A 23,315-nucleotide genomic window follows, 5' to 3' on the forward strand; every position below is an offset into this window, starting at 1 on the left:
AAGGGAGCTAGGAACTCTGACACGTAAGGAGGTTGAGTGACCTATAAATACCAATATTCTTGTAATTTAATGGACATTTACAGCCAGAGCATTCTTAGCAGCATTCCTTATGGTCACATTATGAGAATAGCTGCATTTTGGTAGTCCCATCCAGAAGACCTACAACGGCTGTAAGTATATATTAGAGCCCATTAATGTCACTGGTGCAGTGCCTGATGATGTGCCACAGCAAACTTTGAGCTGAGTTCCACACAGACATTAAAAGGTAGCCTGAAGGTAGCACTGTTCTGCAAGAAACTTCCATGGATCTTGCGTACTTCTGTGTCTGACAAACTCACTCCTGCTCGGGGACTGTTGCACAGGAAAATGAATTCTAAATCAAACTGGAATCCTACCCATGAATGATTTTCCATCTATAGTTACAAAGCCACTGTTAAAGTGGCCAAAACTAGTTTATAAAATATTTCTTCAGCTATAATTGTTTAGGACCACTGAAATGCATTTCCAAGCCAGATCAAAAGAAGCACCACAAACCCATGAAAGGCTTATGTGTAAAGACAGGGTAAATTCCATGTCTGGGATCCATCTGTAATTCTGTCAAACCAAGAGCGCTTGTAGCTGTATACAAATTAAATGTCTGTCTGCCAAAATTAAGTGAATGAAGTACAAATACCCCCTTATCAATTTTTTTTTTTCAATTTGGGAGTTACATCAATGCCAGGATTGATCCCAGAATTTTTAGATTACCCTTTTGCTACAAATACAGATATGGAAAGGTATGTCATGATTTTTTGACAACTGACACAGCTGAAGATGTACCTCAAACACAACAGAATTTTGAGAGAACTGTATTATTTCCAGAACAGGTTCAAGGCAAGTGTATCACTGATTTACTACAGATTGGCCACACACAGAGATGAATTCAAGCAATTCCAAATATAGTTGGAATGACAAGATCTGATTTTTTTTGTTTGCACACTAGCGACACGTGCACGATTTTTCATGCCTGGTCATGTAAAAAAAGCAGGAATTAGTAACAACTTCAATTAGCATTTACACATACTATATGTATTAACTTTTATTAATGTGATTTGAGATAGCAAAAGGCACGGTCTAGCACAAAAAGAAAGTATGAAAGAAATAAAGGAAATAAAGGAAGAAAGGACCAAATCAGCTTTATAACTGCCTTATCGTGTAAATCCCAATCATTAGTTTTTAGGGAAAAAAAAATCCATTAATATGGAACCTGCTGAATTCCTCAGCTAGTCAATAAACTCAGTGGTACATTTTGAAACCTCTGCAAATCGGTCTGTATGAGAAGTAGCAACTTTTATAACCCGACTGATCTATCTGCAAAAAATACATTCTGGGACATGAGGGGTTGAAACTACTCCTGCAAACTTGACCTTTAGATCAGCTGGTCTAATCTAATAAAAGTTATTACCTCTCCCTAGAAGCCCTTGCTTTGTTTATGGGCACGAATGCCCGCGATTGCGGCGCTGCTATCAGCAGACAATGCCAACTGCTCGGCTGTCCCCGGGAGCCCGGGCTGGGAGGGGCTGCCGAGACCGGCCGCACGCGGGATCCCCGCCGAGCGCCGTGCCACGCACCTGGCCGCGGCGGCAGCGCTGTGGGTGACAGGGTGGCGGTGACAGGGCACGGAGGGGTGGCTGCCGAGCTGTCTGCAAACGGCGGGTTCTCTCCGCCCGAGCGCTAGCTCGGGGAGTGCCTCTGGGCTGGGCTCTGAGGAGCTGCTGGAGCAGTTACTAAGACATTTGCTCACCCAGCACCGCACTCATTAATTTCTAAAGCAGTTATGCTGGACTCGGCAAGATCCCCTGGAGGCCCTCGGGCTTCTCCCTGCGGCCGGTCCCTCCCGAGCAGGCCGGAGCGCGGCCCGCGGCGAGCGGCGCGGCCGCAGCCTCAGGGCACGGGCCCCCCGCGCCCCCATTCCTGTTGGTGCAGCGCCCCCTGCGGGGCGGGCGGCGGCGGGCAGGGAGCAGCTCCGGGCCTCTCCCGGCGCGGCGCCTCGGCGGGGCGGGAGCGCTCCGCTGCTGCGAGCTGCGCCGCCAGGGCTCCGGCGCCCGCCGTCGCGCCGCACCGGCCCCGCGGGGCTTCCGCGCAGGGAGGTGACTGACAGAGGCAGGCGCGGAGGGCAGGCGCCGGCGTTCCCCGCGCTGGCACGGGGCCGAGCTGCGCCGAGACGAGGGGGCAGCGCTGGGGAGGAGGAGGAGGAATCGCCGCTGAGGGCGAGGGAGCGCGCCGCGTGCTCACTGGGGAGCACCGGCTGGCAAAACGAGAAGGCTCCGACCGCCGTGCCGGGGCTGCCGGCCCCAGACGGGCTCTGCGGAGCCGCGACCCACCGCGGCCGGCGCTGGCGACGCCCCGCCCCGCGCAGCCCGGCTCGGAGCGACCTTCCCGCAGCCCGGGGCGGGGCGGCCCGGCGCGCCGCGGCATTCCCGCCCTGCCGCCGCCTGGCCGCGCGCCGCCGCATGCAAATGAGGGCTCTCCTCATTGGGCCGCAGCGGGAGCCCTTTGAAAGGGCGCCCGGCGATTGGCCGTGCGGCGGCGTTAACGCACACGGGAGAACCTCTCCCCCGCCTTTTTTTTTTTTTTTTTTGGCCGCTAATGTGTGATGCGTTCCTCTCAGACGCTGTGTAACTCTGCGCGCCGGTTACTACAAAACAAGTAGTTCCGAGCCCCCCGCCCTCCCCGTGCCCGCCCGTGCGCTGGGGCGGGACAGCGCGCTGCAGCCGCGGCCGCCGCCCCGCGGGGGCTCCGACGCAGAGGGGAGGCGGCGGCGGGGCCGGCGGGAGAGGTGTTCCCCCTCCCCCGCGGAGGGATATCCTCGGCGCGCTCGCCGCACTCTGCCCGCACCAAAATATTGGGAGTTAAGAGTCGGCTCGGCGGCGCCGCCGGCTCAGAAGCGCGCGGGCAGCTCGGCGGCGGCGCGATCTGTCCTCCGCCCGCCACGGCTCCACTGCGGCGCCCAGCCCGCTCCTGCCACCGCGGCCCCCGCAGGGGCGGGCTCCACGCGCGGATTCGAAGCCCCCGGACTCATCTGCCTCCGCGGAGGGCTATAGTTCTACTTGCGCCTGCCTGCGTCCCGAGTGGCTTTCGCCGGCTGGAAGAAGGAACGCGGGAGCGGCGCGTTCGCTGACTGCGTTTCTCTGGAGGACTTTGCGGGACCGACACCTGGACTGCTGCCGGCGGGGACGGACCCCCAAGGACTCCGCGGGTTCCCGCTCTCGGCCGAAGAAGGAGCCGCGCAGAAGCTTTCGGCGGCCCGCCGCCCTCCGCCGGCTCCGGAGAGAGGAGAGCCGCGCCGCGCCGAGAGGACGCCGGCGGAGCTGCCGCGGGAAACTAACTCGGCGTTTTCCCCCCCTCGGAAGATGTTGCTCTCCAAGTTCGGCTCGCTGGCGCACATCTGCAGCCCTAGCATGGACCACTTGCCGGTGAAGATCCTCCAGCCAGGTACGGGGCTGGGGTGTCCCCTGCCAGCGCCGCGCCGGAGGGCGCGGACCGGCCCTGCCTTACTGGGATGTCGGGCTCGGCGTCTCGCAGCTCCCGGAGCTGCGTGTATTTTATTTTTTTTTAATTTAAGAAGATAATTTTTTTTTTAATTAAAGCCTTGGTCGGAATCAGGGCAGCGCACACAGTACGTGCAGAGCGCTTGTGGGCTTTTTTGTTTGTTTTTTTACATTATTATCATTATTACTATCTATTATTATTATTATTATTATTGTTCGAGTGCAGCGCGGCTACGGACACTAACGCGGGTTTTTCCCTCTTGTTTACGCAGTGAAAGTGGAGAAGGAGCCGTTTGATAAAGTCTACCAAGTGGGCTCCGTGCTGGGCAGCGGGGGCTTCGGCACGGTGTACGCGGGGAGCAGGATCGCCGACGGGCTGCCGGTGAGCGCGGGGCGCCCGGGCGGGGGCGGCGGGCGGGAGCGTGGCGCGGGAAGCGGCGGGCGCGGCCGGGCCGGCCCTCGGCGGCGGGGCGCAGGCTGAGCCCGCCCCGCCGCTCACGGCGCCTCCGTTCTCCGCGCTCCGCAGGTCGCCGTGAAGCATGTGGTGAAGGAGCGGGTGACCGAGTGGGGCACGATTGTAAGTATCCGGAGGGGCTCCGGGGGTGCCGCGGGGTTGCGCCGCGGCGGGGCCATTGTGTGGGCGGCGGGGCCCGCCCCGCTGGCGCGGCCTCTGCGTCGGGAGGGAATTTGGCGGGGGTTCGCCGCCGCAGCGCCGCGCCCGCCCCTCGGACTGCGGCAGCGGCAGAGGGGCCCGCCGGCCGCGCCCTCCTCCCCGCCCTGCGCGCCCTCCCCGCCTCCCTCCCCTCAGCGAGGGGGTGCCCCGGGCCGCGCCGCCCCCCCGCTAACCCGCGCCCCTTCTTCTGCCCAGAGCGGCATCATGGTGCCCCTGGAGATCGTCCTTCTCAAGAAAGTGGGCTCCGGCTTCAGAGGGGTCATCAAGCTGCTGGACTGGTACGAGCGGCCCGACGGGTACCTGATCATCATGGAGCGGCCCGAGCTGGTGAAGGACCTGTTCGACTTCATCACGGAGAAGGGTGCCCTGGACGAGGAGACGGCCCGCGGGTTCTTCCGGCAGGTGCTGGAGGCGGTGCGCCATTGCTACGGCTGCGGCGTGGTGCACCGGGACATCAAGGACGAGAACCTGCTGGTTGACCTCCGCACGGGCGAGCTGAAGCTCATTGATTTCGGCTCGGGGGCCCTCCTCAAGGATACAGTCTATACCGATTTCGACGGTACGTGCCCCCCACCCTGCCCGTGCCCCTCCCGGGGTGCACTGCCGCTTAGCCCCTTTCCAGTCACCAGTCACAGCAAGCAGAGCCCCTGATGCGGGGGTTCGTATCAGGTCTATCAGTAATGGAAACCTGTGGACCCGAAGCCACTTAGGGGTGTTCAGTTGCGTAGGAAAGAAGCGATTCCAGGCAGTGACGCAGCAGTTTATGTTTCCCTGTCTTGGAAAAAGCGGGGTTTTTTTCCTAGAGGGCGATCTGTTTACATGGAGGTTTTGCCAGTGTCGGATGTTTCCATGTGTGGATATGCCGTTTTTATATGCGGTGGTTTTTTTTAACTCGGGAGTGGAACCTCCCCCGCTCCCATTCTGCCAGTGTCCTGGAAATCCCGCATTGCAGATTTTAAAGTGATGGGGACAAATGCACTCCCTCGAAATTACTTGCTACAGCGGCTGGGGTCGATGCTTTTAGAGGAGGGAAAGCTGAGCATAAGCCAGCATGTGACCAGAGGGAGCATTTCCCGCAGTCCTTGGAGTGTGACTGATGTGGCAGCGGGGTCTCGCTCCCCCGCCCCAGCTGCCGCACTCACATCTGTTTGTTGTGAAACCCGAAGCCCTGCCGCACGTGATTCTCGGCATCACGAATTCCCCGTTTTGTTTGGTATCCAAGGAGCTCTCGGACACTGGAGGGAGGGGAAGGGGGGGCGAGTTGGGAAAAGCTGCCGCATAGAAGCCCCGGGGGAGGCCTTATAAACAGAAATTGTAAGCGGCCCTATTTTGTTTACTGCCCTGTGGAATTGGATAAAGCAGATTAGCCCCGTGTAATGCGGGCAGACCTGAGTTTCACCTTCTTGTCGCACTCTCCTCCTCCCTGCCAGCCCCCTTTGTCCTTTTGTGTCTATTTTTGGTGTGATGCTGCAGACGCCACGTGGTCAGTGAAAGGGAGCTTGCCTCAGTAAACAGTCAGCTGATGGGGCTGTGTTATTCCTTGCAACAAAATAGAACAACCGGATGGGCCAAGTCTGTTGATGGTGTAACTCTGCAGATGACCTGAAATTACACTGCTAATGGCTTTGGCTTGTGAAAAATTTAAAGCTGTTTAGATTTCTGGGTTTGATTTTTTTTGTTGGGTTACTTTTTTTTAATTCCTAAATGTCAAATTTTTTAATTTAATTTAGCTCTGCCAGAAGGAACTGAACAATGGGGAAATATTTTAAACCTTTACTCTAATTGTGGGGTTTTTTTTCTGTTTTCAGGAACGAGAGTATACAGCCCTCCAGAGTGGATCAGATACCACAGATACCATGGACGGTCAGCAACAGTATGGTCTCTGGGAGTTCTGCTGTATGACATGGTTTGTGGAGACATCCCGTTTGAGCAAGATGAAGAAATATTGAGGGGACGATTATACTTCAGGAGAAGAATTTCACCTGGTAAGTTCCATAGAAGTCAAGTGGATTTTCTGGTTTTAAGGGTTTTTTTAATACTCTTGTACTTGTGAGCTTGTGTAGGTGGATTTTTGTTACTGAGGGGTTTTTTTTAAAACTTTTTTACTAATGCAGCTTTCTTTTTTTATTACAGAATGTCAACAGCTGATCAAATGGTGCCTTTCACTGAGGCCTTCAGACAGACCAACACTTGAGCAGATTTTTGACCATCAATGGATGCACAAATCTGAAGTAGTGAAGTCTGAGGACTGTGACATAAGGCTACGGACCCTTGATACCGATGTATCTAGCACAAGTTCAAGTAATGAGAGTCTGTGAATTACTAAGGACCTCGCACTGGGAGGGGGAGCTTCAAGCAGAAAGACCACAGTGCTGCTGCCAATACATAGGAGGGGCTAGAAAAATGCATTCATTATTCTGTAGTTGAATCTTTGTCTGAGGGACTTGATTTTGTTTTCCCCCTTTGCTGGTTTCTGCTTTGGAATGAGAGATTTCCTTTGGAAACGCTGATGTTTGGGAGTTGCAGGCCAGTACTTAGTCAAAGACTGACCTTATTAAGAAAGCAGTGACCTCGTGAATACATGGTAAACTTTTTTGCTCTCATAGAGCCTGGACTAGATTTTATTTGCTTTTGAGTGCCTTTTTGAAAGCTGCTTCAGTGGGACTTTCTTTTTGAGCTGTCTATGTCCAAAGAAGATCCAGTTCATTATAGGAATTTGCTCCCTTTAGACTCAGTGCTGGAGGAAGCAGCTCCTATGATGCATTGGAGAACCTGTTCGGTGATTGAATGAAGTAGTCCCATCCACTGGTGATGGAATACTTGAACACAGACATTTCACTCCTGCCCCCTGCCCTTTACAGATCCAACCCACCTCTGCTGCTCAAAATATTTCTTATAGCCTGCACAGAAATATGAACAGGTATATCGGCTTCTTTATCAGAAACATTTATTCATGTTTCCTTTTATCATCTCTACCATTGGGCATGAGAAGCCCCTTTCTCAACTCCCCCCAGCCTTTTGTCACCCTGCGAGTCTTAAAGTATGTATGGGCATGTTGAATGCACAATCAATGCAATATTCAAGGACTTCTACTTTTTTTTTTTTTTTTTTTTTTTTCCATACCTGTATAATGTGTTTGTGTAAACTTGGTTTTTCCCGTGTACTATACAGTTATTTATTGTTTGGATTTTAGAAGACCTCCCACAGTTTTTAACTGTGGCTATTTATTCGGTTAATTTATTTGGTTAGTTATTCAACACTGTGCTTTCCCCTCCTTCTTCCCATGGGAATTCTAGTGGTTTGCCCATGGCACTTTTTTTTCTGCATTCCTGTTAACTTTTGGTTACAAAAAAATAAAATAAAAAAAATTCCTGACCTTACCAGTTTTTTGTTGGAAGATGGGAAATTGTTGTACAAAGTCTAATTTAAGGGAAATAGAATGACTTTTTAAAGTTAGTCAGTATGCCTTTTGTCTGGTATTACTGTACCAGAAGTGTAAAGTAATGCTGTTTGGAAGGGTTTTAAATTATTGACATTGTACAGTCTCCGTGCATTGGCTCTGGAAGGTAGAGTGGCAGAGTCATAAACCTTAATTTATTTTAATAGCTGTGTTTCTGTGATCTGGTTGCATTTATGCAGCTTGGATTTGGATTTTTTTTTTTTCTTCTGTTTAACGGTGTGAAATGTATGGAGATCATATTTTTTATACAGGTATTTCAATTAAACTTTTTTGTATATAACAGTTCTGTGTTTGTACTTATTTTATCTTCACTGTTACTTGTGATGAGCTGGGGAGCCCCCTGTGTTGCTGTCTCAAGCATTGCTAAAGGCCTGCAGCAGCTGAGCCAGAGTTAGGAGATGGTCTATGCCATTGAGCAGTGACCATTTTGAAGGAATTAAGCAATCCCTCACCTGAGCTCTATCTACTTCCCAATCACTGCGTTTGATGTTGGACTGGGAAGGAGTACAGTACAACAGCACTAATGGCCTACATAAAAGGGAATTGGCCCTGTAATTGTGGGACTTTTACCTCTGTAAACACTGAATATCAGTGTACTTGTCCTGAAGTATAACAAGGAAGGAATTCTGTAGCTGCTGGTGGTTACTGTTTTCACAGTTGATATGTTTGCTTTCCATTACATTCAGTTTCCTTCTTCCCACTTGCACCTTCCTTCTGGGACTGGGTGAGGACTCCTGTGCCCTTACAGGAAAGAAAGGGACAGCATTCTTGGAGATCAGGGTGACTTCTTCCACTTCCTTACATTAGCAAAGACTGGTATGTCTGTCACTTCAGATGGAGTATGATACAGGGGAGCATGTGCCATTCTCACCTCCAGCAAAGGACAAGAGAAATGTCCTGAGCATTCATCTTCACACGTTGGGAGTCAAGTCCTGCAGATTAGCAGCTCCATCCTCGTTCCTCTGTAGCCAGAGACTGACCTGACTTGGTCTCCTTGCGGGGGTGGTGGTGATTACAAGGTTTAACTACTGCACAGGGATCTACGAGGTATATTTAAGGATGTGTTCAGTTATTCAAGGTGCTTTGTAGTTGTCACAGTTAAGGGCTAGGCTCAGAACCTCAGTTCTATGTTATTTCCTTTTCTGGGGAATCTTTCTGCCAGCTCATCTGCTGTTATTTTGGTTCCCTGTGGGTAATATCTCGCTGGCATCGCATCAAGCTTCTGACGCTAACTAGTTTGGACTCAAAATGCCAATGAGTAGCAGGAGGTAAATCTGAAGAAAAAAGACCATTTTTGGTCTGTGCACTTTTCTGATGATACAGAGGGAAGGTGTTGTTTTGCAGTAAAAAGGAAGCTCAAATTACTTTAGTTGGGGGAAAAAGCTCTAACCACACTTCTGTTGATCAATTTGTTTTCTGTGTTTTCTGATTTGTTCCTTTTTTATTTTAGCCTGGTTTCCCCAGTTCTTCAGGAAAATCTATATATATGCTAAACCTAGTCCCTGAAAAACTCAGTTCCCTATTGTTGGAATTCTATTCACAGGAAAAAAAGTTTCTACAGTTAAGGTTGCTTAGAAAAGCCGTGGTGTCCCATGAGAAGAACACTTAAATTTGAATATTTAGAGTTTTACTTTGGAATGAGAAATTCCTTTTGCTTAAGAAGGGAGGATTCAGGTATGCTATAGGAGAAATGATCCCAGCACCTAGTGCACTTCTTTAGGGAAACGTTTCTAACCACAAGAGGTCCCTGGAGAAATTCCAGTAGCTGACAGTAATTAACATCTTCCACTCCAGTGGCTTCACATGTTCACAGCTGTTCAGAGGGATGGCAGCAGGGCTGTATGGGTGAGCTTCAAAGGGCTACCAGAAAAGCATTTCTAAAAACACATTTGTAAAGCTATTGTTGATTGCTGAGCTAGGGACTTTAAACATTTCCACAAGAGCTGATGGTACTTTCCTTAGCTGCACTGAGAATCAGTGTTGAAACGCTCTGTTTTGAAACATAAAAACTAGGTTTTCACCTTTTGCTACTGAGGCAAAATGCATTAAAAGGATAAAGGTCAAAAGGACACGGGCACGAGTGCTGACTCCCCTCTGGGATTAGCTCAACATAAAAGGTGCACTTTCAGTGCTGCACAGGCAGCTTTGGTTGTGAAACTCCCTGCACACTAATAGAAGCCATGTGGCTGAAACACCGTATACTGAAAGTAATGATTTGCAAAAATAGCTTTTCATTACAGCTGAAAGTTGGAAAATGATGTGTTAATATAGTTCCATTAGCTGAGTGTTTCTGCCAAAATGAGCAAGTCAGTGACAGCTCTTTCTTCTGTGCTTCTATCTGGTATTAATATCATTAAATGTTACTTCTCTGGAATCCTCCTCTTATTATTATCTTCCCACTAGGTTGGTTTTCAACAGCACAAAGGTTAAAAAATAAAATTCAGCAAGTCATTCAAAATACTCTCGTTTTAACAGGGCCTGTTTTAACCTTGAAAAATTGATTTAGCAATATTCATACCTATGCATGTATGTATGCTTCTGGCTTCATAACAGATATTTTAAATATATCCTAATACTTAAATATCTTTAATGTAGTGTTCTGTGTAATTCATATCTCTAGTAAAGCTCATTTCCCTGAGTGCATAAATATCCAGCCTCTTTTTTTTTTGTTTGTTTTTTGGTTTTTTTTTTTTTTTTTTTTTTTTTTTTTGTTAACTGAGCTTATATTTCCTGAAGCAGCTGAACAAGAGCCCTTTGAAAATAACTATTGAAGGATCTTAGGAAGATTGAGTAGGGTGTGTTCCCACCAAACACTTGTGGTTCTCTCTCAGTGGTTTAGTGACCTCTGTTGGTGAAATTAAAGCACATGTTCCAAAAATAGTGATGCATAAATTGGGGAGATTTTAAAGCACTGCTGGCTAATATTTTTAGTTATGAGTGAGTATGGCTGATACTTAATTATACCATAATCCTTGAAGGGATATTTCACTAAAATTGAAAAAAATTTAAATTACTACAAATGCAAAAATAACTTCTCAATAAAAATGGGAGAGGGGAGTATGTATTCAAAAGGTTGTCAAATCTGCATCTGATGTTACAGTGCTAACCTGCCTAGCGTGCCCCCAGCCACCTACACAACTCTTGGCATGAGCATTTATGATCATATTAGCCCTCATTCTTCCACTTCATTTCAGTAACCATGAGAAGCACTTGTCTTCTGGCATGCAGATGGGCAATAATTCTCAGTGGTGTAACTAGACAACAGAATGTTGTGGCCCTTTCAGCCTATCATTAATGATTTTTTTCCTTCTAACAGCAGTGATGCTACAATTCCTAGCAGAAGTCAAGATGATGGCATTTTAGTTTCATTGCAATACAGTTTTTGATACTGTCCCAAAATTTTCTCTGCTTGTGAATTTGCAATTACTTCATTTCATGGTTATCCACAATTTAAAATTGTAATATGTTTTAGCCTACAGTGTTCCTTCAGGTAGCTGATTTACCAGAGACATATTAAGCTTTGGTTATACTGCAGAACTGCTGAACAGAGTGATAAGGAGGCTGCAAATCCATGCAATTAAAAATGAATTTAAATCTGTATAAGACAGGTTTCCTAATTATTTTCAGAGAAAGTTTGTCTCATAACAGGTGAATTCATGTTATCATTAAAAAATGTGTCCACATAGACATACCAGCTTTTTTTTTTGATGAAGAGAAGTGACTAGACTCCAGAGCTGTGGTGTAACTCAAGGCAAAATGAGGAGGAGAAACATACATCCATTAAATTCTTGCTGGCATTTTCTTAGCTTGCAATTCCACCCCTTTTCTTCCAATAAATTTAAAAAGTATTCAATCTTTGTGTCCTTTACTGCTCGTAATTATTATTTGTAATACAGCTGGCACACTCAAGTTTTAAGAAACTTAAGTGGTTTGCAATACTCTGATAAAATCAGCATGTTTGTATCTCAGATGCTATGATTTCCTTTTCCTTAAAATGCTATGAAGGAAATTACTTGCCTACGGAAACATTCTGCTTACATAATAATATAAATTCAATATAGGTCTCAGATTAGCTGTGTTTAAGCTCTAATTAATATGGTCTTAGTAAGAATGTTATCTATTATAGTTAATACTCTGCTAATTGACTACACAAACCATTATGTAAAAAGCTGTTTATACTAGCCCACTAAGAGAATTAGAGAGATGCATACTTTGACTTGCACAGTTTCTCAGGTAAGTATGTGTTAAACATCAAAATTTGAATTAAGTCATAATCAGAAAAGTGGCTTGTGGATCAATAGGATTCTTTGTTTACTGTTATTGACTCAGCAGTCACTTTAGGTCTCCAGTTAGGAGTACAGAAAGATTACAGAAAATGGAATTATTTGGTATTTTGCTCTATTATACACAGAATCCTTAAGCAAATGTTTTATTATTTTATGAATAATTGTCTGTGTAATAGCTAGGTGGATTTTTTTTTTGTCTGTATATTAGTGCTAATGAAAAAAATGTTCTTTTGTAGAAATAAAAAAAGTTTTGCATGAGAAACTTACTGTGGTAATTATGAATGGCCTGTTTCAGGGTTTAAGTTTCTCTCTCCTCTTTTCTAATTTCTTTCTTTAAGGACAGGAAAATATAAGCATCAACTATCAGTCTATTTGAATTAAAATATATAAATATGTTGACAAGTGTATGCTATAAAATATTAGAGTGATGATTCCCCATAATTCATTTATTTTCCAGAAGTTTCCAAGCCTGATAGAGTCATGAAAGGGAGCATTTTCTTTCAAGATCATCCTAAGGAAAGATGTCCATTACCTGTGGTGAAATACTCCATGCTCAGATTCCATGCAAAGATTTTGGGGTGGAGAGAGGGCATGAGAAGAGGAGGGTAGTTTGTTTGTTTGGTTGTTTTTTTATTTGTTTATAATGTCTAAGTAATAACTAAAGTCTTAAAATATAAATATTTACATCAGCATAGAAAAATTTAAGAGATTATTACTTTGCAGAGGGAAATTTGTCTATTGTCTGGGCAAATATAAATGCATAAAAAACTTAATCCACAGGAAGGCAGATTAAGTTGTGGTAAGGAAGAGTTTTATATCTGTAAGGCTAGCTGAAAACCAGAGTAAACAACTTGTGGAGTATAGTAAATCATTATTTTTAGAAACAAGCACTTTTCATAAATCATCTAGAATTTACAGCTATTTTAGAATAACTTTGAATTTCATCAGCCTAATGATCTTGAATCACAGAAACAGATTTCAGGCACATCTGAACACAACATTCATCTGCTTCTTGAACCAATATAAAATTTATTGACAGTACTGGTTTTGCTACTGGCAAAACCAAAACTTTTTAATGCAGATTTGATCTAATCAATAGAAGTAGTGATAGATTTTCTCATGATGATGAGGCTAGGGGGCTACTGACCTTTTCTCATAGCCAGTGTCAGCTAAATTGTTCCTCCTACTATCCCTTCCTTTTGCTGGTGCACTGATATTAAGATCAATAAACTGATCTCTCTGATAGCAACTCAGCATAAGTGAGGGAATATGCACAACTGCTTGGGTCTGGGATGTGGTGGAACAGAGATGGTACTGCTGAAAAAAGGATATGTGTGATAAAATTTTCCCTAGTCAGTACAATCAAAATATAATATACAAACAAAATATCCTCTATTTTCTATTTGATAACTTCTGCAACAAGGAATTTGTAAGAAATATGACAAATCTTGCTATTTTTAACCTGACATGCAAATTATTTTACTTGGCTTTTCTTCAAATCAGGTGCTGAGCATTTGCTTATGAGGTATATAGTACCTCAAGTACTGAAGAAATGAAAGAACTAAGGTCACTCAGAATCCTACACAGGTCAAAACTGAATTCAGGACTATATAGATATATCTTAACAGTATGCCTCACTTTTTAACCAGCTTCACAGGTACATTTGCAAATGAGAAAATATGTTCAACATTTCAGAATTGTTAATCAATGACAACACTTTACAGCTATTCATGGAGAAAAGATAAGTTACAGTGAAAAAGAATAATGCAAATGAGTTGAGATAACATAATTGCATTTACTGTTTTATCTCAAGCTCTATGATTGTCCTGTTTCTCTTTCATTTTGAGTCTCTTCAATGGGCATGAACTCTATTGTCCTCTCTAGGATATTTTTACAAAGATTCACAGTTTGATATGTAGGATTCCAGTATACATAAAGGAAAACTTCAGCAACTGATGTTGCAAATCTTGGTCTGGCCCTACAGAAACCATGAATTTTAAATGCATTTTAAAGACACACCATTCCCAGTTTAGTGCTTGTTGTGGTGATGCAATCAAATAGCTCTAATAGCTGAGGATCACCATTTCCCTGGCAACTCCTAGCCAAAATACTCTTGGTGATATAAGACCCAACTCTGCAGTTCTTGTCCAGATATTCCAATAATTTCAAGGGAGATTTTGTCTGTGTGATGACTACAGAGCTATCACTTGTGGCAATATAATGTCTGCCCTAGAGAGAAAATAAATAAGAAAGCCTGAAGCTGTAAAGAAAACCTCTCCTGCAATGCTGAAAAGCAGTAGAAAAAGGAGAAAGAAGCCCTTGTGTCTTTCAGAAGTCACATCTGGACCTCTCTGTACGACAAGTGTTATTTGGAAACAATAAAAAAAGGGCAAGGTAACTTGAAAGAAAAGTAGAGCATAAAAATTCTCATAACCTTGAGTCCCTGGTGACATTTTTGTTAATACCACAAAGAGCAGTTACTCACCCCTGAGATTAGCTCAGAGCATGCTGACAACACCAGGCCTTTTTCCCCACGTAACTGCTTGTTGGTGTGAAAAAAAAGGTTCATAACAAGGTTGATCATAATTTGTACCTCTCTTTTCCTCTGCTAAACAGATTTTTTATATCACAAACTAATGGCACGATCCAACTCCTTTTATGGCTGTGACAAACTCCTACTGATACAGGTGATGAGGGGAACACGTGTGAGTCACAGCTCAGAACAAATAAAACACACTTCCATATTCTTTACTAAGTTACATTCTTATTATTTAATATTATATTAAAACTAATGTCATCATGGCAAAAACTGCACTGGTGCCAATGGTTCTTTCCACCCAGATAGTTTTCACAGATTCATTCACTACTTATGAATATATATAGATATATGATAGTAACTTTTGCCTACATCTTACTGCCATTTTATAGTATAACTTTCTTAATTCCAGAGCAAAGTTATATAGTTGACAACGCTAAATATTTAGCCAAGTCATTAACAGATGTGAAATTATTTGCTCTTTCTGGCCAATTTTTTTCTGTTTTCTTGGAAAATGTTGAATTTCTTGAATGGAAATTTCTAATGACACTAGTTCATATATATAACTACACATATAACTACATATATATATATATATGTATATATAATATTTCAAACTGCTGTAGTAGGTCTTCTCTAATGAACAGATTAGTTGAAGCTCACTGACAACTGAGCACCACTAATGGTGGTCATCAAGACAATATTAAAACATCATAAGGAATTTCTGGACAAACACAGGATTATCAGAAGTGCACATGAAGTTCTCCCAGGTCTTGCAGGTGGCCAGTACAGAGCTTGCATGGAACTGGTGACAAACTGGAATGGAAGATACTTCAAACAGCATAGTGATAGGGCATCAAATGGCATGGTGCTGGTTTTCTGCAGCAAAGATCACCTTGCATAGAGGGCATATGTTTGTTCTCAAGTACTGTACTTCTGCACTACAGCTGTTAAAATTCAAGATAATTGAATTGGCTTAGACCCGGAAGAAAACCCAAGCATTTGTCATGAAATGAAAGTATCTTGACATGTCTAGATTGACATTTACAATGCTGTTAACTGACTCACGATAATGCAATCAACTCAGAGGAGCAAAAAACTCCAGAATCACAGATTTCAACTAAGGGATTGTTTAATCAAACTTACTGCAAGGAAATTTTCACAGGTAAATTGTGGAACTAGCACCTATTTGAGAACTATGGATAATAGAAATCGGTTCATTTTCTCCTTTTTCACTAGTTTTATATAAAGCCTGCTTGAGAACATTTTTTGAGTACCTGTTACCCCAGTTTAACTGGAATGGTTTCAGTAGGAATAGCTGAAACACTGGTCTGGGTGGGTAGATCAGGACTTACCACAGCCTGATGTCTGGTTCTAATGTGTATTTCCATGTAGATTTGCCTTAGAAGGGGATTTGATTATTTAAAGAGCAATATGGGGTATGAAAGGGCTACGTAAACATATGGTTTGCAACTACAGTAGTGGCCATTTTAAATAGGTAAATGTCATTTTAGAAATCAAAAAGAGAAGAAAAGTTGCAAAGGCATCTTTGTCTGATTACCCAAAACTATGGAACAACTACTTGCAACAGATTTACACTGCACATGCATTTCAGTCTAACCATCTCAAAAACTGGCTGGGGTATGTTGTACAAATTTTGGCCACAGGCTGCCCTGCATATGCCACTGTAATTTATACAGTTGGTTATCTTCCACTTTCTCAAGGATATTAACTGGCATGAACCTTCATTTTTTTTTCATTTCCAGTAATTAATTCCCTGTAGAGAGTGACTGAAAATACTAAACAAAAGCATTTAATCAGAAATTATTAGACTTGTCTTGTCAGCCTTCTGTTAATCACCATGCATTTTTGTACAAGGAGTGAAAAATTTATTAAACCTTATACTTAATTAAAACATATTGTTTCCGTAGCAGATTGGAAAGTACTGTCATCTGTTTAGACTTGCATCCTAAGATTCATTAAGGGTTGGTTTCCTGCAACATGCAGGCATTTAGAAATTCATTCTGCTGGGCACTGAATGAGAGTACAAAGGGTAAGGGTTGTAGCACAGGCAAGAATTCTTTTGTTAAAGGTCTTCCAAACCCCCACCATAATGCAGACTGACAGCATAGTGAAGGAATACCAATGAAATTGAATGAGATTAAAACTAGAAAGTGAAGAACAATGAAGAAAATAAATTGCTTTGCAGATTTTGGGATTCATTGTGGTAGTCTGGTCTTGTGAATGACATGAGCACTATAATTTTGTATAATCATTCTTGCTTGAATCTTTATTATAAAAATTTCAAAAAGTGATTTTTTTGCATTTTCCATTTCTAGGGAAGTGACTACAGCAGCTTGTTGAAAGCTAATGAGACCTGAATGCTTTGGTATAAGATTCCTCTAAAGATTCAGAAGGAATAATATGGGAAAATGACAATGACCAATTATTGTTTATTATTACAGTGATGTGCAAAGACTTGCAGAACATGGCTTGTTTTCAGTGGCTTTTTAATACAACAGCATCCTGCCACATATATCATTATGTAGCAACATGTAAGAGGTGCATATCTTATTTCTGTTTTCTGGGAAGAATTTCACATCAGCCCCAAGTTCTTGCCAGAGTGTGGTGGACGCTGCTGTATCCATCAAGATGACTGAGCTGCAGTCATTTGGCCAAAAATGATGTTAAGTGTTGGCTTGTAAGACCAAACTCATCACTATGTCCACTGCTTGTTGAGTTTTGTGGAATCTCACTGCTATCAAGCTTGACAAGATTTCCTCTGTTCCTGCCTGCTCCTTGCCCCAGGGTCCATCTTTAGCTCCCTGGATTTCTTATCTCTTCACCATCCCTCACCATTTTTACACCTTACCCTTTAGTTTCATGTGTCTCTTGACTTGGTTTCTGTCTCTTGCCTCCAACCCTGACATCAGGTATTTGCCAACAGCTTTTATGTCCCAGGTGCATTTCTGCTGTGAAGACTTTAGAGGGATTGCCCTGGGAACATATGGTCAGAGGCAGCAGTAACAAGCACAGTACCTCACTGAGAGCCAGATGCAGACATGGGTAAAAAGCCATTAACGTTTTATATTATTCCTATTTATCATTAGCAGGCATTGATTAAGTAAGTAATATGACTGATCTCAGGCAATAAATGCAGCTTTGCTCTGAAGCACTTGCAGTCTAGAAAGGCAAACAGCAGGCAAAGTATAAGTGGAAAGGGATGAATATATATTTTTTAAAACAATACCATCTATTTCTACTGGCCCTCTGCCTAGCCATTATTAACTCACAGAACTTTTGTAGGCATCCAAGTTGGATCTTCCTGCTGTTACTGGAAAATTTTTCTTGGCTCAGATATGAAAATAATTTCCTTTCAAACTCAACACTATGTTGTTACAACATCCATTTTGATAATCTAATGGTCAAATGTGATGACTGTCTCTTGGAACACCTCACAGGGACACTATTGTTGTGTGATAGTGACCTTACATCTGGGAACAGCCTTGCTTAGGGCTTCCCAATCTATCTCTCACAAGGCCATATGACAGATACATGTAAGGCTCCATGCCAGTCACTCTTGTTTAAAAACTCCTTGACAAAGTCATGCCACTTGTGACTCCTTGTGCTGCTGTGACATATGACCCTGACACTGCAAATATTCTTCTGTATTATGCAAGGGTGTCACTACAGAAGGAGGATTATGTGAGGTCGTGGCTGGAGTCTGATCCTGCTTCAGTCCCAGATGTACAAGCAGAAAACAGTTGAGTGGATTAATATGTAAGTGGCTTTTAGAGGCAACTGCCCTCTTATCTGACATTGCTAGGCGAACAGATGCTAGATGTTGCTAGATATTGCTAGGTGTTGCTGGATGGCCCCAGTCTGTTCAATAACCATCTGCATTGACTTATAACATAGGGTAACCTTGAATGAGAGCAGCCAATGGAACCAACCCACCTTTGTCACACACATAGGCTTATTTTTACTTCTTTAGGCATGTACACATTGCTCTATTTTTATCCCTTGGCAGCAATGAGACTTAGTCATAGTTGATAGCTGATCTCATCTCCTCTTCATCAAACAAACAAAAAAATCTAGTCAGAGGAGCCATACCACTTCTGACAGGAAGCTGTACAAGCCACAGTGTGTCTGCTAGAACAGAAGGCACACCAAAGCAGAAAACATTGATAAAAGTATGTCTGTAAGGTAGGCCTTTCAAGTTACACAAGTGGAATTCCCTGGCAGAATGGAGCTGCTGGAAGAGACCTTTCACAGCATAACTTAATATTTCCAGCTTAATTATGTTACTACTCTAGTATCACAAGCAGCAAAATCTCATTTACAGCATATATAGGTGCCTATGAAGCCTACATGTTCCTGTTGGAACAAGGGTCTAAAAGACATTCAAGTATATAATAAAAACTAATACTGCTCATGCATATGAATTATGTGGGGTTTTTTTGCCTGTATCTGCCCTTCTTAAAATGAAAATCAAACCATACCATATTGTCAGGTTTCCCCTCCATCTCCTCACCCACTGTTATTTTCACTGTTTTCAGTATGTCTTCACTTTAACTTTACCAACAGTTACCTTACTAAGTTGGAGAGAAAGAAAGAGATCTCAGGTCTTGCTTATCTTAACTTCAGAAATCAATGTTGTCATCAAGTGAAGTGTTAACATAATGCAAGCAAACTTGACTTTCAGAAAAACCAGTGATCTGGAGTCAAGTAATTATATCCCTTTGGATATAATCAGTGAAATCAGACAAATTCAGGGAACGTAGGAATAAGTATCTGTTGTATACAACATGAGCACATCAGAACAAGAGTCTTCCCAGATGTGCTTTGGATCATCTCTAAAGGGCTTGGGAAGGCCTATGAAATAGCAATTAGAAAACTGCCATGTGGGCAGACGAAGAAAAAGAAAAAGCAGATACCTGCCTTAACGGTGGTAACTTCATGAACAGTTGGGGCTGGGGGAGACCTAAAGATTAATTGGAATCTTTCTGCTCTATGACATTCCAAAAGAAAGATTATATCTGCCTCTGTTCCCCAAAGCAAGGAAAGGAGAAAAGCTCAGAAGGTGAGTGGGAATCAAATGATCTTATGCTGTTGGAGACAGTGGTGGACACAGGGTGAGGAACATTGATTCAGAGACAATGCTGAAGGATGATGCCTTGGAAAACTCCATTCATCATGGGTTTAAGGATCAGTACTGCAAAGACTTAAAGTACTAATAGCACATAATATCACTATCTAAAGTTCTGTCTAGACTTGGGAGACCAAGGACAGATTGTCCTAGATTAGACAGGTTTCAGGGAGATTAGATAAAGTCCTTCGATTTTTTTTTTTCTCTTACTTGTGATATAAACAAAATAGGGCTCTTAGGATATCATTAAATCAGTTAGCTCCTGCTCAGGTGCAAATGTGAAGACATATGGAAATAAAGTACTTTGTCCTTAACAACATCAACAAGCTGCAATTTTTCTCAAAAGGATTCACTACTTGCTAAACTGTCAAGGCCAAAGATCTCTTTATCCTGAGTGCTCAGTGGTAAATGATTTTGTTAACACAGGTTTTATTTGCCTGGTTGGATCTTGAGCCTTTCTAGACAGTTAAGATAAGCAAGGCTCCAGAAGGTTAAAATGAAAGAGAGAAGGTTCCAGTATCTTGGTCTTTTCTCCAGCACTTTGGGGACTCATACAATTTGAAGGCAACTAAAGTACTTTTGTACTGCTGCAAAGCATCTAGTAAGTCTGGAAGAAATCAACAGTCCAAGAGAATTTCTGCAGTAGGTGTTAAGTGCTCCCATGCTCTCGGCAGGAGATTTGCATTAATGATAGCACCTCGTGGGGATGAGCTCAGGAAGAAGACAATGCAGTGCTGAGGGGTGTGAATGGCTTCATTCTCTTATGTGGGTCCTCATCCTCCCTGCCTGGTTAGGTGCTTACAGTCTGTGATCCTCTCAGCTGTTAGTAGCTGACACAGCAGCTGACAGGTTTTGTGGTTGTTTACATTATATAGTTAATGTCACAGCTATCATTAAGGTGCCAACAGAGAGAGGAACTCGGGCAATTCTAGTGTACCTGAGACCCTAGACCCTGCAGCCTCTGCTCCCTGAAAGCACTCAAGGGTCAATGGAAGTGTTCAGTCCTCCCTTTTCCTCCTCTCTTTCTTCCCCCCATGCATCTTGGCATGGAGAGGGGCCACTAAACCACTGGCCACTGAGATCAGGCAGGGAGAAAGGAGAGAGCATCTGATGCCTGCAGTGGTAAGGGGATCCATCAGATCTTGTTTCCAGTAAAAGAAAGGCATGCAAAGGTTCCCACTTTCCTTGGGAAAGAATGTAGAGAATCCATGAGACAGCTGGAGACGCAAGGACCTTTATTGCCCTTGTTTTCATGAAGGAAGACAGATATTACACACACACACACACATTTCATTCCTAGCATGCATTTGGCTTTGAAGGTGTGTCCCAGATTTCCCGTTTTCCATGCCATCCTCACCTTGTCCTTTCTCATCCTTTTGCCTCCTGAACTCCTCTTCCTCCTTGGGAAAATATGGGACAGCTCTACCTTAAAACCCTTTCTGTCTCAGTGTCTGTTTCCTTTTCTGCCTGCCCCCAGCAAATAAAACCACATAAAATTTCTTTTTAATTTTCCAAACTAGTTTGAGTACTATTTGAGCTCAGCTCCCCAGGGCTGTGACACTGCACAGGCAGCCAGCTCTCAGTGAGACTTCAAGAGGTGCATCTACATGTTTCAGATCTACAAGAAAATTAAAAATATATGAATCCCAGAATCTTAGGTATGTTAATGTTGTATTTTGATTTTTTTCTGAAAAGAACTGTCACAATAAAAAAGTAATTAATAATGTATTTTGCTGTTAGTGTCTTTATAAGGAATTTATTTTTCTGGCATGGATGTGGGTTTTTTTCCCAAGATAAGATGCTCTTTGAATAATCCACAATTCTACCCTAGAGCAAAATGAGATTTATACCAGAAACAACAAACAATATTTTTAAAGGTAAATTGAATCACATCATTATTGTTGTGTTTGGCTCTTTATTTGAAAAACACCCTGCTCATTTCAGCAATACAAGATATAATTAAATCCAAGCACTTTATTTATGTAACAGTAGAATTACTGCAGAGAAACAAAAGTAGAATCCAAACAAGATTTTTTTGAAGGAAAAATGCATTGCCCCCCCATCAAAACTTGGCAAATCTAATACTACATGATCTTTTCTCTAGTAAGACAAGTATTTCAGGGGAACACAGATGGCCTTTCTAACACCCTAAAACAACAATGCCTTTTAAATGTGTACATGCTAAAAAGGCATATGCATGATATAAATTTTCTCATCATTACATGTTTTCTCACTTGGTCCCATAATTTTGTGATGTAAACACTATTGACCAACAGTACCAGTCCTGACATTCTGACCTTTAATAAAGGTTTTACTTGAGTCTAGCTTAATTACCCTTTAGCTCAGTAAGAGAAGTTATATAGCTATAAACCACAAATGAAACATACATTTATATTATGAACTGTTCCTACACAAGACACTTTAAAAGAACCTTAGAAAGATTTTTTTTTTAATGTGAGAAATATCAGCTCTTAATTTAATTTTTCCTGATGAAAATCATTGTCAATATCCTTGCACTGGCAAGATATCCATGAAACCTAGAAGTGCCCCACATGAGGAAAAGAAAACTCATGCAGGAGGCAAATTTCTTCTTTGAGAATAAATAGCAATATTGTGATGGCATTTACCAGGGAGGAGTAAAGACAATATTTTGTTTGCTCTGCTACCTGCCTACATTAAGGCAAGAATTTATGACTTCTATTAGCACATATTTTTATGGATGTACATACACCAGTAGCTATCAGAAAAGTAAAAGGGTTTTAAATACAAAAGCCAAATGCTTTTTGAGGTGATTTTCAAGAGATTGTTAAAAATAAGTTTGTCTTTGCTTCTTATTTAATATATACTAAAACTATACAAGGGGATTATTTTACTTCCATTTTAACAGGCTCAGAATAAACAAAATAATATAACAAAAGTAAAAAAAAATAAAGTAATTTTAGAAACTGCACAAAAATACAACATACCATATTACCTAAGATATATCTATATGTTTTCATCAGAAGAGAAAGTAGAAAATGGATTTATTTACTCTTTTATCCTACTTTGGTGCTCACTGTATTCTTCTTGGTCTGAAAGAAGCACCAGGTAGTGAGGTAGCTCTATGACTCAGGGAATTTATCCATCCCTGGTATTTCTGCATGAAGGGAGAAGGCACCTTTTCTGTAGCTCTGAGCAGCTTCCCTGGATGTTAAATCTTCCATGGTTTAACCCCAGCCATCACCTGAGCCCCACACCAAGCTCACTCGCTTCCACCTGGTGGGATGGGGGAGAGTCAGAAAAGCAAGAATGAGAAAACTCATGGACTGAGATAAAGACAGTTCAGTAGGGATAGCAAAAGCCATGCACACAAATAAAGCAAAATAAGGAATTCATTCACCACTTCCCACAGGCAGGCAGGTGTTCAGCCATCCCAAGGAAAGCAGGGCTCCATCACCTGTGGCAGTAACTTGGGAAGACCAAGGCGATCACTCAAAACATTCCCTTCCTCCTTCTTCTTCCCCCAACTTTATGTCCTGAGCATGGTGCCATGTGGTCTGGAGTAAGCCTTGGGTCATTTGGCATCAGCTGTCCCAGCTGTGTCCCTTCCCAGCCTCTTGTGCCTTCCCTGCCTCCTTGCTGGTGGGGCATTGTGAGAAGCAGAAAAATCTTTGGCTCCATATAAGCACTGCCAAGCAGTAA

General features: G+C 43.1%; 1 protein-coding gene across 1 annotated transcript; it reads left to right on the top strand.

The window, feature by feature from the left end:
- Window positions 1-2,612: 2,612 nt before the first annotated feature.
- PIM3 (Pim-3 proto-oncogene, serine/threonine kinase) lies at window positions 2,613-7,945 on the top strand. Its single transcript, XM_079305258.1, has 6 exons — window positions 2,613-3,474; window positions 3,803-3,912; window positions 4,057-4,107; window positions 4,399-4,762; window positions 6,012-6,188; window positions 6,337-7,945. The coding sequence occupies exons 1-6, from the start codon at window positions 3,393-3,395 to the stop codon at window positions 6,519-6,521; spliced, it is 969 nt and encodes a 322-aa protein (XP_079161384.1). The 5' UTR covers window positions 2,613-3,392; the 3' UTR covers window positions 6,522-7,945.
- The last annotated feature ends 15,370 nt before the right edge of the window (window positions 7,946-23,315 follow it).

This window comes from Erithacus rubecula (genome assembly GCF_903797595.1).
Source record: "Erithacus rubecula genome assembly, chromosome: 4".
Taxonomy (NCBI): domain Eukaryota; kingdom Metazoa; phylum Chordata; class Aves; order Passeriformes; family Muscicapidae; genus Erithacus; species Erithacus rubecula.